At 50.5% G+C, this 14,277-nt stretch overlaps 1 protein-coding gene and 5 non-coding genes across 6 annotated transcripts in view; all 6 read left to right on the forward strand.

Moving 5' to 3' along the window:
* Positions 1–14,277, forward strand: part of MKLN1 (muskelin 1) — a 266,746-nt gene that overhangs the window by 167,459 nt on the left and 85,010 nt on the right. The window contains exon 10 of the mRNA XM_060244456.1: positions 11,207–11,319. Coding sequence (XP_060100439.1) covers positions 11,207–11,319 — 113 coding nt within the window. The remainder of the gene's footprint in view (positions 1–11,206; positions 11,320–14,277) is intronic.
* TRNAA-AGC (transfer RNA alanine (anticodon AGC)) lies at positions 8,679–8,750 on the forward strand. The gene has a single exon. It is a non-coding gene; the product is annotated as a tRNA-Ala (tRNA).
* TRNAA-AGC (transfer RNA alanine (anticodon AGC)) lies at positions 8,816–8,888 on the forward strand. Its single transcript has one exon. It is a non-coding gene; the product is annotated as a tRNA-Ala (tRNA).
* Positions 8,955–9,026, forward strand: TRNAA-AGC (transfer RNA alanine (anticodon AGC)). Its single transcript has one exon. It is a non-coding gene; the product is annotated as a tRNA-Ala (tRNA).
* TRNAA-AGC (transfer RNA alanine (anticodon AGC)) lies at positions 9,093–9,164 on the forward strand. Its single transcript has one exon. It is a non-coding gene; the product is annotated as a tRNA-Ala (tRNA).
* TRNAA-AGC (transfer RNA alanine (anticodon AGC)) lies at positions 9,642–9,713 on the forward strand. Its single transcript has one exon. It is a non-coding gene; the product is annotated as a tRNA-Ala (tRNA).

Raw genomic sequence — 14,277 nt, forward strand, 5'->3', positions numbered from 1 at the left:
AGGTGAGTGGGGGAGCGGAGGGGGATCAACCCGTTCTCCCAGATGCTCCGAGCAATAGCTTCGCAGACATAGTCGATTGGGAATCAAACCGTTGTAGATGAGCTGGAGGTAACTCAAGCATTCAGCAGGATACTAGGTGGGAGCGGATCAATCCGGTTCTCAGAAGATGAGCTATGAGCATTAAGGCATACAGCAGTTGGGTGCTACAAGTCAATTATCTGCATACCTAGCATTGCAAGCTGGATGGGTGGAATCCAACCTGTTACTTCCCAGATAAGAGAGCTCTGGCTGACCAAGGCCATCATCAGATGCAAGTGGAGGAGTGGGGAATCAACACCGGTTCTCCCAGATAAGAGAGCTCTGGCTGACCCAAGGCCATTCCAGCAGCTGCAAGTGGAGGAGTGGGTATCAAACCGGTACTCCCAGATAAGAGAGCTATGGCTGACCTAAGGCCATTCCAGCAGGTGCAAGTGGAGGAGTGGGGAATCAAACCCGTTCTCCCAGATAAGAGAGCTCTGGCTGACCCAAGGCCATTCCAGCAGGTGCAAGTGAGGAGTGGGAATCCAACCCGGTTCTCCCAGATAAGAGAGCTCTGCTGACCCCTAGGACATTCCAGCAGCTGCATAGTGAGAGTTGGTATCATAACCCGGTCTCCCCATATAGAGCTCTGGCTGACCCAAGGCCATCCCAGCAGCTGCAAGTGAGGAGTGGGGAATCAAACCTGTATCTCCAGATAATAGAGCTATGCTTGACCTAAGGCCATTCCAGCAGGTGCAAGTGAGGAGGGGGGAATCAAACCCGTTCTCCCAGATAAGAGAGCTCTGCTGACCCAAGGCCATTCCAGCAGGTGCAAATGGAGGAGTGGGGAATCCAACCCGGTTCTCCCAGATAAGAGAGCTATGGCTGACCCAAGGCCATTCCAGCAGCTGCAAGTGGAGGAGTGGGGAATCCAGCCCGGTTCTCCCAGATAAGAGAGCTCTGGCTAACCCAAGGCCATGCCAGCAGGTGCCAGTGGAGGAGTGGGGAATCAAACACGGTTCTCCCAGATAATTGTCCGCACCCTTAACCACTACACCAAACTGCATATTACTGCATATTCATTAGGCTTGAGTGTGTTTCTCTGGGGGATTTTGTGATATTTTCCCTCTGCTGTCATCCAGTCAGCAGGAGATGACGGGGCGATGATTCTGGCCTCTCTTGTGATCAGTATTCACGGGCTTTGCGGGGGCAGGCAGCAGGTGAGCAAGAAAACCGTTCCCTCCTGCCGTCACGAGGCCTCTGCACTGAGCTGTTTTTTGTCTACCGCCTGAAACACCAGGCTTAGTATTCCAAATGGTAAAGAGACATTGTGTAACTTAACAGTTTTCAAAATAGCTGAGTCATTGCACGGCCTTGGAAGTCAGCGTTCGCATCCCTGTGTTGCATCGGTGCTTTATGCCTTGGATTGCAGTGCTGGGAAACTGCCAAGAGGAAGGAAGCTAGGAATGTATTATTATTTTTTTATTCATATCCTTTACTTCTAACCTGCCTTTCTCTCTTAATGGGAACCTGAAGCGGCCTGCATCATTCTCCTCTTGAGAGCCAGTTTGGTGTAGCGCGCGGACTCTTCTCTGGGAAAACCGGGTTGGATTCCCTACTCCTCCTCTTGCACCTGTTAGCGTGGCCTTGGGTCAGCTATAGCTCTGGCAGAGGTTGTCCTTGAAAGGGCAGCTTCTGTCAGAGCTCTCTCAGCCCCACCCAGCCAGTTTGGTGTAGTGGTTAAGTGTGCGGACTCTTATCTGGGAGAACCGGGTTTGATTCCCCACTCTTCCACTTGCACCTGCTGGAATGGCCTTGGGTCAGCCATAGCTCTGGCAGAGGTTGTCCTTGAAAGGGCAGCTGCTGTGAAAGCCCTCTCCAGCCCCACACACCTCATAGGGTGTCTGTTGTGGGGGAGGAAGGTAAAGGAGATTGTGAGCCGCTCTGAGACTCTTTGGAGTGGAGGGCGGGATATAAATCCAATATCTTCTTCTTCACAGGGTGTCTGTTGTGGGGGAGGAAGGGAAAGGAGATTGTCAGCGGCTCTGAGACTCTGACATTCAGAGTGAAAGACGGGATATAAATCCAGTATCCTCCTGCTCTTCTTCATCTTCCTTCTCTTCTTCTTTCTCTTCCTCCTCCTCCTCCATTGTATCCACTGGTCTGATCCTGCAGGGCTAGTGTTCTTATGAAGGGCTCAGCCTCAATGCTCTGTTGTGGGAACTCCAGGGGATGTGTTGAGGTGGAATGCTGAACCAGATGGACTATGGGTCTGATTTAGCAGGGCTCTTCTTAAGTTTATACCCAAATTGGGACAGAGCTTTACCTAACTGTATAACAAGCGTTTCCAAAGGATCAGCGTGCAGATACTGACCTGAAGGTATCTCTTCTTGGTTCCTCTGCAAAAGGAGATGTGCCGATGGTCTCCTGTTACTTTACCTCCTAAACGTCGGATCACAGAGAGGGAGGTTTCATAGAATAGAATCATAGAGTTGGAAGGGACCTCCAGGGTCATCTAGTCCAACCCCCTGCGCAATGCAGGAAACCCACAAACACCTCCCCCTAAATTCACAGGATCTTCATTGCTGTCAGATGGCCATCTAGCCTCTGTTGAAAAACCTCCAAGGAAGGAGAGCCCACCACCTCCCGAGGAAGCCTGTTCCGCTGAGGAACCGCTCTAACAGTCAGGAAGTTCTTTCTAATGTTGAGCCAGAAACTCTTCGGATTTAATTTCAACCCATTGGTTCTGGTCCTACCTTCTGGGGCCACCGAAAACAATTCCACACCATCCGCTAGATGACAGCCCTTCAAGTACTCCATCAGTGGCTATTAGCCACAGTGCGTGTATATATATGTGTGTGTGTGTGTGTGTGTGTGTGTGTGTAGGCTTCTCTTATGTTCTTATGTTTTTATGTTGTTGTCACCTCTCAGTCGCCTCCTAGTACTCCATCAGTGGCTATTAGCCACAGTGCGTGTATATATATGTGTGTGTGTGTGTGTGTGTGTGTGTGTGTAGGCTTCTCTTATGTTCTTATGTTTTTATGTTGTTGTCACCTCTCAGTCGCCTCCTCTCCGGGCGAAACATGATGTTTGTGTGAGGTCATAGATGTAGCCAGGCAGTGAGGAGAGCAAGTCGGATACAGCAGTACTCAGAGTAGCATCCTGAGGCTTGGGAGACGGTTAGAAACCCAGGTAGGTGCTATGGTTGTGAAAGGCACTGGGAATAGTGGTGTTTGAAGATGCTGATTTTGGGAGAAGTACATGTGTTTGTGAACCGCTTTCCGGGTAAAGAAAACGAAGCAGGTTTTAGAGGTTCGATCCCGAGAGATTGAGATCCGCGAGGCTGATCTGACAGAGGATCGTTGGATTGTAATTGGGGCAATAGGGACATAACGCTCTGACCCTCACCTTAGGATAGAGCAAGATGGGTTGCTGTGTTAGTCTGTCTGTAGCAACAGAAAAGAGCAACCGTCCAGTAGCACCTTCAAGACTAACAAAATCTGTAGTGGAGGTACGAGCTTTCGTGAACCACTACTCAGTTCCAGCTGGGCTCTTTTTATGTTCAGTGGTGGACTGGATCAACCACTGGTCTGATCCAGCAGGGCTCTTCTTATGTCCTTTGGATGCTGGACTAGATGGACCACTGGCCTGATCCAGCAGGGCTCTTCTGATGTTCTTAGGATGCTGGACTAGATGGACCACTGGTCTGATCCAGCAGGGCTCTTCTGATGTTCTTAGGATGCTGGACTAGATGGACCACTGGTCTGATCCAGCAGGGCTCTTCTGATGTTCTTAGGATGCTGGACTAGATGGACCACTGGCCTGATCCAGCAGGGCTCTTCTGATGTTCTTAGGATGCTGGACTAGATGGACCACTGGTCTGATCCAGCAGGGCTCTTCTGATGTTCTTAGGATGCTGGACTAGATGGACCACTGGTCTGATCCAGCAGGGCTCTTCTGATGTTCTTAGGATGCTGGACTAGATGGACCACTGGTCTGATCCAGCAGGGCTCTTCTGATGTTCTTAGGATGCTGGACTAGATGGACCACTGGTCTGATCCAGCAGGGCTCTTCTGATGTTCTTAGGATGCTGGACTAGATGGACCACTGGTCTGATCCAGCAGGGCTCTTCTGATGTTCTTAGGATGCTGGACTAGATGGACCACTGGTCTGATCCAGCAGGGCTCTTCTGATGTTCTTAGGATGCTGGACTAGATGGACCACTGGTCTGATCCAGCAGGGCTCTTCTGATGTTCTTAGGATGCTGGACTAGATGGACCACTGGTCTGATCCAGCAGGGCTCTTCTGATGTTCTTAGGATGCTGGACTAGATGGACCACTGGTCTGATCCAGCAGGGCTCTTCTGATGTTCTTAGGATGCTGGACTAGATGGACCACTGGTCTGATCCAGCAGGGCTCTTCTGATGTTCTTAGGATGCTGGACTAGATGGACCACTGGTCTGATCCAGCAGGGCTCTTCTGATGTTCTTAGGATGCTGGACTAGATGGACCACTGGTCTGATCCAGCAGGGCTCTTCTGATGTTCTTAGGATGCTGGACTAGATGGACCACTGGTCTGATCCAGCAGGGCTCTTCTGATGTTCTTAGGATGCTGGACTAGATGGACCACTGGTCTGATCCAGCAGGGCTCTTCTGATGTTCTTAGGATGCTGGACTAGATGGACCACTGGTCTGATCCAGCAGGGCTCTTCTGATGTTCTTAGGATGCTGGACTAGATGGACCACTGGTCTGATCCAGCAGGGCTCTTCTGATGTTCTTAGGATGCTGGACTAGATGGACCACTGGTCTGATCCAGCAGGGCTCTTCTGATGTTCTTAGGATGCTGGACTAGATGGACCACTGGTCTGATCCAGCAGGGCTCTTCTGATGTTCTTAGGATGCTGGACTAGATGGACCACTGGTCTGATCCAGCAGGGCTCTTCTGATGTTCTTAGGATGCTGGACTAGAGGGACCACTGGTCTGATCCAGCAGGGCTCTTCTGATGTTCTTAGGATGCTGGACTAGAGGGACCACTGGTCTGATCCAGCAGGGCTCTTCTGATGTTCTTAGGATGCTGGACTAGAGGGACCACTGGTCTGATCCAGCAGGGCTCTTCTGATGTTCTTAGGATGCTGGACTAGAGGGACCACTGGTCTGATCCAGCAGGGCTCTTCTGATGTTCTTAGGATGCTGGACTAGAGGGACCACTGGTCTGATCCAGCAGGGCTCTTCTGATGTTCTTAGGATGCTGGACTAGAGGGACCACTGGTCTGATCCAGCAGGGCTCTTCTGATGTTCTTAGGATGCTGGACTAGAGGGACCACTGGTCTGGTCCAGCAGGGCTCTTCTAATGTTCTTACCAGGGGAAGGCCTTGACCTCGGCCCTCTTGTTGGCCCTCCACTTGAACTGGTTTGACGCCATGTGAGACAGGATGCTGGATTAGATGGACCGCTGGTCTGATCCAGGAGGACTCTTCTTATGCTTTAATGCAGGGGTCTGAAATGTGTGGGCCGAGGGCCGAATCAGGCCCCCAGAGGGCTCCTGTCAGGCCCACAAGCATCTCACTGTCATCTGCTTCCTTCTGCATCACAGCATGCTTTGCCAGGTTTGCTCAATCGTAGAGGAGCTACAGAGCAAAGCCTCTGTTTTCTTCATTGGCTGAGCAGCACATTAAACAACTCACGTACAATAGCTTGCAATGCTCAGCCATTTCATGTTCTCCCCCGGGCCTTAGGCTAAAGCATTGACCATGATATTTCTGTAATCAAAAGCAGGTTTGCAACTTGCAGACACTTGAAAAACTCTTGAACAGCATACTCAAGATTGCTACAGTACAGACATTATCTCCAGATTTTGATACAATAATTCAGAGCAAGGGGTGTCAGTTATCAGAAACTCTTCAATAAACAATATATTGCAAGAGTGCTAATCTTTTAACCCCCAAAGGGAGTTCCAGGTATCTATGATTTGGTCTTTCTTGAAACAGGACAGGATGTAGACATTAGTTAAGATTAAGCAATTTGCTTGATGTGATAACACTGCAGACATAGCTATTTTATCAAGATGGTTTTCCTAAGCATAAAACGTTCTGTGCATCTGAAACAAAAATTGCTAAACCCCCTTTGATTCTTCCCGGGCCCTTTCTTTTAACTGCTTTCACCATGATGCAAGTGTAACCCTTAAGACTTATATCCTTATCTATCCGTGTCTCTTGAACAGCTATAATATCAAAAGTTATGACGATAGAAGGGATTGATAGCTGAAACAGAAAGACAGCAAAACCATCCAGCTGTATTACGTGGAAGAATCGCCGAGCATATTTTATTATAAGTTAACATAAGAGAAGCCATGTTGGATCAGGCCAATGGCCAATCCAGTCCAACACTCTGTGTCACATAAGAACATAAGAGAAGCCATGCTGGATCAGGACAGTGGCCCATCCAGTCCAACACTCTGTGTCACATAAGAACATAAGAGAAGCCATGTTGGATCAGGCCAGAGGCCCATCCAGTCCAACATTCTGTGTCACATAAGAACATAAGAGAAGCCATGTTAGATCAGGCCAATGTCCCATCCAGTCCAACACTCTGTGTCACATAAGAACATAAGAGAAGCCATGTTGGATCAGGCCAGTGGCCCATCCAGTCCAACATTCTGTGTCACTTAAGAACATAAGAGAAGCCATGTTGGATCAGGCCAATGGCCCATCCAGTCCAACACTCTGTGTCACATAAGAACATAAGAGAAGCCATGCTGGATCAGGACAATGGCCCATCCAGTCCAACACTCTGTGTCACATAAGAACATAAGAGAAGCCATGTTAGATCAGGCCAATGGCCCATCCAGTCCAACACTCTGTGTCACATAAGAACATAAGGGAAGCCATGTTGGATCAGGCCAGAGGCCCATCCAGTCCAACACTCTGTGTCACATCAGAACATAAGAGAAGCCATGTTGGATCAGGCCGATGGCCCATCCAGTCCAACACTCTGTGTCACATAAGAGAAATCATGTTACATCAGGCCAATGGCCCATCCAGTCCAACACTCTGTGTCACAGAAGAACATAAGAGAAGTCATGTTAGATCAGGCCAGAGGCCCATCCAGTCCAACACTCTGTGTCACACAGTGGCCAAAAATATATATACAGACACTCTGTGGCTAATAGCCACTGATGGACCTCTGCTCCATATTTTTATCTAACCCCCTCTTGAAGCTGGCTATGCTTGTAGCTGCTACCACCTCCTGTGGCAGTGAATTCCACATGTTAATCATCCTTTGGGTGATGAAGTACCCCCTTTTATCCGTTTTAACCGTTAAAGTTCTTTAAAAAAATCTTTTAATTGTATTCGTTTCCGTCCTTTATAAAGTTTACACCTTCGCTGCCTGGCATTACATTATATGGCACGTGTGGCCTGGCCCGACAAAGTTATGTCAGGTTCGGCCCTCATAACAAACGAGTTTGACACCCCATCTCTAATGCTTTATAGGACAGCGTTGACAGAAGGCACTTGCAGGCCCAAAATACCGTGTGTTATTTATAGCGTTGGTGTAGGAGAAGGAACTTTGCCCGTCAGCTAAGGAGGCAATGGAAGAGAGTCAGATGTTACTCATTCCACAAAGGGAGACGGGTGACAACTTTTATCTTTGACCCGGAATGTAGTTGTCGGGGCTCGCCTTTGTGTACATTCCTCCCTCTCTGCTCCTTGAAGCGTTCAGCTTTACGATCCCCCTCCCCTGAAACGCTTGCGGATTTTATTACCATCAGATTAAATTCGGGGCTGTGCCGTCAACAACGCTTCCCCCAGACTCCGCATGATGTTTTGTCCGAGGCCTCGGTAGGACGTGTGGCGTTTGCCAGATTCTCTTGTGTCCCCCCCCCCCTTTGCTTTATCAATCGGGCCATTGTGGTCGATGTGGGTTTTTGTGAGCTTGTGAGAACTTCAGGAGCACAAAGGGACTCGCTCTCTGGAAGGAACATTGGCTGTCCTGTGCCCAGCAAAGGAAGGGTAATTAAAGGGAATGGCCCAAGGTAACCTCTTGGTTGGGACCGCGGTGGCCACCACCAGCTTTATTGTAGGTAGAGGTCAAGAACCAGATCTCGCTCTCTCTCAAATCTTTTAAGAAAGCCGATTGTTAATTGCCATCAGATGGAAATTTGGCAAAATGTCTTTTAACTTCCCCGTTAACGTTTCTTTTTAAGTAAATAATGTTGCGGTGTGAACCTTTTAGGTCTACATTAAAAAAAAAAAACACGAAGGAAACTTTGAAGCATGGATTCCGTCCCCACCCACCCCGGTTTCCAGCCTTCAGGAAAGAATTTCCTCGTCAGCTTGTTGGCTGAGGATCTGCTGCAAAGGATTCTGGGGATTGTCCTGGGCCCAGGGGTACAGGAAGGCATTGACCCGGTTTTCGGGGACTCCCTTGAAGGCGTTGCTGTCCCTTGCATGTGACCTGTGCTCTCCTGTATTTGCGCACTGTTGGGAAAGAGCAGCAGACACAAATTGTCTACTTGGGAGGGGGCCAAGGCTCACTGGTAGAGTCTCTTGCTTTGCATGCAGAAGGTCTCAGGTTCAATCCCCAGCATCTCCAGTTAAAACGACCAGGCAGGAGGTGACGGGAAAGACCTCCACCTGAGACTGTGGAGAGCCATGAAGCGGGGCTGTAGCTCAGTGGTAGAGCATCTGCTCAGCATTCAGAAGGTCCCAGGTTCAATCCCTGGCATCTCCAGTTAAAAGGACCAGGCAGGAGGTAATGGGAAAGACCTCCACCTGAGACCCCAGAGAGCCATGAAGGGGGGCTGTAGCTCAGTGGTAGAGCATCCGCTCAGCATGCAGAAGGTCCCAGGTTCAATCCCTGGCATCTCCAGTTAAAAGGACCAGGCAGGAGGTGACGGAAAAGACCTCCACCTGAAATCCTGGAGAGCCATGAAGTGGGGCTGTAGCTTAGTGGTAGAGCATCTGCTCAGCATGCAGAAGGTCCCGGGTTCAATCCCTGGCATCTCCAGTTAAAAGGACCAGGCAGGAGGCGACGGGAAAGACCTCCACCTGAAATCCTGGAGAGCCATGAAGCGGGGCTGTAGCTTAGTGGTAGAGCATCTGCTCAGCATGCAGAAGGTCCCAGGTTCAATCCCTGGCATCCCCAGTTAAAAGGACCAGGCAGGAGGTAATGGGAAAGACCTCCACCTGAGACCCCAGAGAGCCATGGAGCGGAGCTGTGGCTTGGTAGAGTATCCGCTCAGCATGCAGAAGGTCCCAGGTTCAATCCCCAACATCTCCAGTGAAAAGGACCAAGCAGGAGGTAATGTGAAAGACTTCCACCTGATACTGTGGAGAGCCATGAAGTGGGGCTGTAGCTCAGTGATAGAGCATCCGCTCTGCATGCATAAGGTCTCAGGTTCAATCCCCAACATCTCCAGTTAAAAGGATCAGGCAGGAGATGACGGGAAAGACCTCCACCTGAGACCTTGAAGAGCCATGGAGTGAGGCTGTAGCTCAGTGGTAGAGCATCTCCTCAGCATGCAGAAGGTCCCAGGTTCAGTCCCCAACATCTCCAGTTAAAAGGACCAGGCAGGAGGTGATGGGAAAGACATCCACCTGAGACCCTGGAGAGCTGTGAAGCGGGGCTGTAGCTTAGTGGTAGAGCATCCGCCCAGCATGCAGAAGGTCCCAGGTTCAATCCCTGGCATCCCCAGTTAAAAGGACCAGGCAGGAGGTGATGGGAAAGACCTCCACCTGAGACCCTGGAGAGCCATGGAATGGGGCTGTAGCTCAGTGTTAAGAGTATCCGCTCAGCATGCAAAAGGTCCCTGGTTCAATCCTCGGCATCTCCAGTTAAAAGAACCACCAGGCAGGAGGTGATGGGAAAGACCTCTGCCTGAGACCCCAGAGAAATGCTTCCAGTCTAAGTAGACAATACTGAACTTGAGAGACCAATGGTCTGATTCACTATAAGGCACATTCATGGGGAGGGACGGAGAGCTTCTGCCTAACATGGTATTTCCTGACATCTCCCGGTAAAAGGTGATGTTGGGAACAGTGATTTTGTGTAATCCCCTTGTTTGCTTGCAGTGGAAGAGACGGGAATGATGTAAGCAGCTCTCGGCCCTCCTCGGGAACCAAAAGGCAGAGGAGCGTAAAGGAAGTAAATAATAAAACAAAGTGCGAAAAACATACAGGAACATGAGACTTTGAATAGATTCGTTGCTTTGATCTGAGACTTTGGACCCAGTTTTGGGCCCACCGGAAGCACGCGGAGCTTTCGGTCGCATTTCCATAGGATGTCAGTGGCCAGATTTCTTACATTTTAAGCGCTGCGGGTGTGGTCCTCCCCGGGGGCTTTGTTTGCCCAAGCCCCGTTCGTGTCACTGGAACTCCTGAACCGGACGCTGCCAGCGGATTGGATCTTGACAGGTTGCAAGTGATAAAAACGTCACATTTCAAAAGCTAGCGCCGGGGGTCGGTCGTTTTGTAGAGAAATAGGTGGTGGAGCTCATTAGCATAACTCATTATCATATGCCGCACCCCCCCCCAGCCAAAAGCAACCTTGATGCAAGAAAGGAGAGCCCCGGGCAAGCGAGGCCTGCTTGAGCTGGCTAGAGATCCCACCAGCTCAAGCAGGCCTCACTTGCCTGGGGCTCTCCTCCTGGGCTGCCCCCCCCCAGTCAAAAGGCCAGCAAGCCACCCAAAATCACATAAGAAGTGGAGAAAAGGTGATGCAGGCTTCTCCAGGGGTTAATGAGGGCTGCTGGGGGGCGTGGCAAAGCCCCTGGTGGCTGGCTGGCTGCCCGCTCTCCTAATCCAGGGATTGTTATGCAGTTGCAGCTACTATTCCAGGGGTGGCCAGCGGTAGTTCTCCAGATGTTTTTTGCCTACAACTCCCATCAGCCCCAGCCATTGGCCATGCTGGCTGGGGCTGATGGGAGTTGTAGGCAAAAACATCTGGAGAGCTACCGCTGGCCATTCCTCTTATTCAATGGACAAGGTAGGTGGGGAGGAGGACAGGGAACCCTCAGAAAGGTTCAGGAGCTGCGCTTCTGTGGGCTCCTGCTGAATCTGAGGTCTGGCTAGCACTATTCACGGCATTTCTAAAAACATTCGGTCGCTGTAGGCAACCTGACGCTGCCCTCATCTTTCAGGATGTTTGAAATGGTCTTTTTTTTTTTCTCTCCCTATGATTTTGATTAGAAACAGTTTATTTGTTTGGCGGCTGGGACGGCACTCAAGACCTCGCAGACTTCTGGGCCTACAGCGTGAAGGAGAACCAGTGGACGTGTATCTCTCGGGACACCGAAAAAGAGGCAAGTGTCGAAGTCTTTCCTCCCGCGGGTTGCGCCGTGCATGATCGAAAGCTCGCCGGTTTTCGCCAGGGTAATGCATTTCTCAGCCCCGTGGCACAGAGTGGTGAAGCTGCAGCGCTGCAGCCAAAGCTCCCTGCTCACGGCCTGAGTTCGATCCCGGCGGAAGCTGGGTTCAGGTCGCCGGCTCCAGGTTGATTCAGCGTTCCATCCTTCCGAGGTCGGTCAAACGAGTTCCCAGCTTGCTGGGGGGAAAGCGTAGATGACTGGGGAAAGCAATGGCAAAGGACCATGTCGGAAATGACTGGTGCTTGCACAGGGGACTAGCTTTACCTTTTTAACTATTTAGGAGCCCCGTGGCACAGAGTCATAAAGCTGCAGTACTGCATCGAAGCTCTCTGCTCACGATCTGAGTTCGATCCCGGCGGAAGCTGGGTTCAGGTCGCCGGCTCCAGGTTGATTCAGCGTTCCATCCTTCTGAGGTCGGTCAAATGAGTTCCCAGCTTGCTGGGGGGAAAGTGTAGATGACTGGGGAAAGCAATGGCAAAGGACCATGTCGGAAATGACTGGTGCTTGCACAGGGGGACTAGCTTTACCTTTTCAAATGTCTTTCTCAAACTCGCTGATCGTAGCTCCGCTTCAAAGCCAGCAGCGCCCTAAATCAAACATTTTCCCCCCTTCCCCCTTCGGCGTTCACTTTTTGAGCGTGTGAAGTCATGACCTCTTTTTTTTCCCCCCCTTCTCTTTTTGAGCTTTCGGTCTTTCATAATAGCTGATGGAAAAGTTGGCTGCTCCGTTGCCGAGAAATAAACAAGATGCCTTGGCAGGACAGAATGACACACACACAGAAATGTTTAATGAAGCCTTCGGAGCCAGTGTGAGGCAGACTGCTGCGCAGAAAGCTACTAGCGAATATCCCCGAGTAAACAAGCGGGAGGAGCGCTTAACGAAATGAAACTTTGAGAAAGAGGGAGAGGGAGAGGCGTCTGGGAATCGGAAGCGATTTCAGTGAGGTGGGGCGGTTGGTCTGCCTCCCCATTTCCCTCAGCCACCCGCCCGCTGTTAGCGAACTGGTGTCGTATTGTGGCTAAGAGAACAAATGGCAAAGGGGGATGCCCCTCGTTCTGATTCTGCCTCATCCACAAACTCTTCTCTTGGTGGCTCTTGGCAAGTCTCAAAGCCATCTTTGTCCAGTCGTCTCCAACGTAGAGATGATAAAATTCTGTCCCCACCCCCCCCACAAAGTTTTAGCAAGGACTGTGCGTGAAATGGGTTGAACAGCTGGAAAGATTGCAGGACTAAGAGCATGTGATTCGCATTCGTCTCCGAGGGTAGCCGCGTTGGGCGCGCAGTAGAACAGCTCGATTTGAGTCCATTGGCACCTTAAAGACCAGGGTTTTGGGCCACTGTGTGACACAGAGTATTGGATGGGATGGGTCATTGGCCTGATCCAATATGGCTTCTCTTATGCTCTTATGTGACACAGAGTGTTGGACTGGATGGGCCATTGGCCTGATCCAACATGGCTTCTCAGGCTCTTATAGCCTTGTGGTAGACCTCCTGATGGCATCTGGGGTTTTTTTGGCCACTGTGTGACACAGAGTGTTGGACTATATGGGCCTCTGGCCTGATCCAACATGGCTTCACTTATTTTCTTATGGCCTTGTGGTAGACCTCCTGATGGCATCTGGGTTTTTTTTGGCCACTGCGTGACACAGAGTGTTGGACTGGATGGGCCTCTGGCCTGATCCAACATGGCTTCTCTTATGTTCTTAATGTCCCAAGTTCAATCCCTGGCATCTCCCATAAAAAGGTTCCAGGCAAGTAGGCGTGAGAAACTTCAGCTTGAGACCCTGGAGAGCCGCTGCCAGTCTGAGTAGACGATACTGACTTGGATGGACCCAGGGTCTGATTCAGTATAAGGCAGCTTCATATGTTCATATCTGTAGATATCTATATATACTGTAGATATCTGTATATATCTATCCATGTATCTGTATATCTATGGGGAGGGACGGTGGCTCAGTGGTAGAGCATCTGCTCGGTAAGCAGAAGGCCCCAGTTTCAATCCCCAGAATCTCCAACTCAAAAGGGTCCAGGCAAATAGGTGTGAAAAACCTCAGCTTGAGACCCTGGAGAGCCACTGCCAGTCTGAGTAGACAATACTGACTTTGATGGACCCAGGGTCTGATTCAGTAGAAGGCGGCTTCATATGTCCATATATGGATGTTGGAGGATGGGTGAAGTGAAGGTTGCAAAGAGGGATGTGGAAGCTGGGCAACGGAACAAAGCGATGGAGGACTGATTGGGAGAGCGGCAGCAGTGCTGGAGGTGTTGTGGGAGAGAAGGTGCAGCAGTTGTAGTTTGATAGCAAACAGGCAAAGAGATTTGCCTCCCCCCCCGTTTATCTGGCTTGATCTTCCCCGGTCTCTTGGAGGACTGCAGATAGCTGAGTATGGCCAACTGCAAACTGGTCACTGAGGAAAGCAGTCGCTGCCAGTTCCCTTGCCTGCATCGGGGTGAGAAGGCCCTGGAATCAGAGGGATAAGCAGAAAGTGAGACAGCTGCTTAAGAACGTAAGAGAAACCATGTTGGATCAGGCCAGTGGCCCATCTAGACCAACCCTCTGTGTCACGCAGGGGCCAAAACCCCCTCAGGAGTGGGGCCAGAACTCCAGGAGCCCTCCCTCTCTTGAGAGCCAGTGTTATGTAGTGCTTAAGTGCGCACACTCTTATCTGGGAGAACAGGGTTTGATTCCCCACTCCTCCATTTGCAGCTGCTGGAATGGCCTTGGGTCAGCCATAGCTCTGGCAGAACTGTCCTTGAAAGGGCAGCTTCTGTCAGAGCTCTCTCAGCCCCACCTACCTCACAAGGTGTTTGTTTTGGCGGAGGAAGGTAAAGGGGATTGTGAGCCACTTTGAGATTCGGAGTGGAGGGCGGGATATAAATCCAATCCAATCC

This window comes from Heteronotia binoei, chromosome 8 (assembly GCF_032191835.1).
Source record: "Heteronotia binoei isolate CCM8104 ecotype False Entrance Well chromosome 8, APGP_CSIRO_Hbin_v1, whole genome shotgun sequence".
Lineage (NCBI taxonomy): Eukaryota > Metazoa > Chordata > Lepidosauria > Squamata > Gekkonidae > Heteronotia > Heteronotia binoei.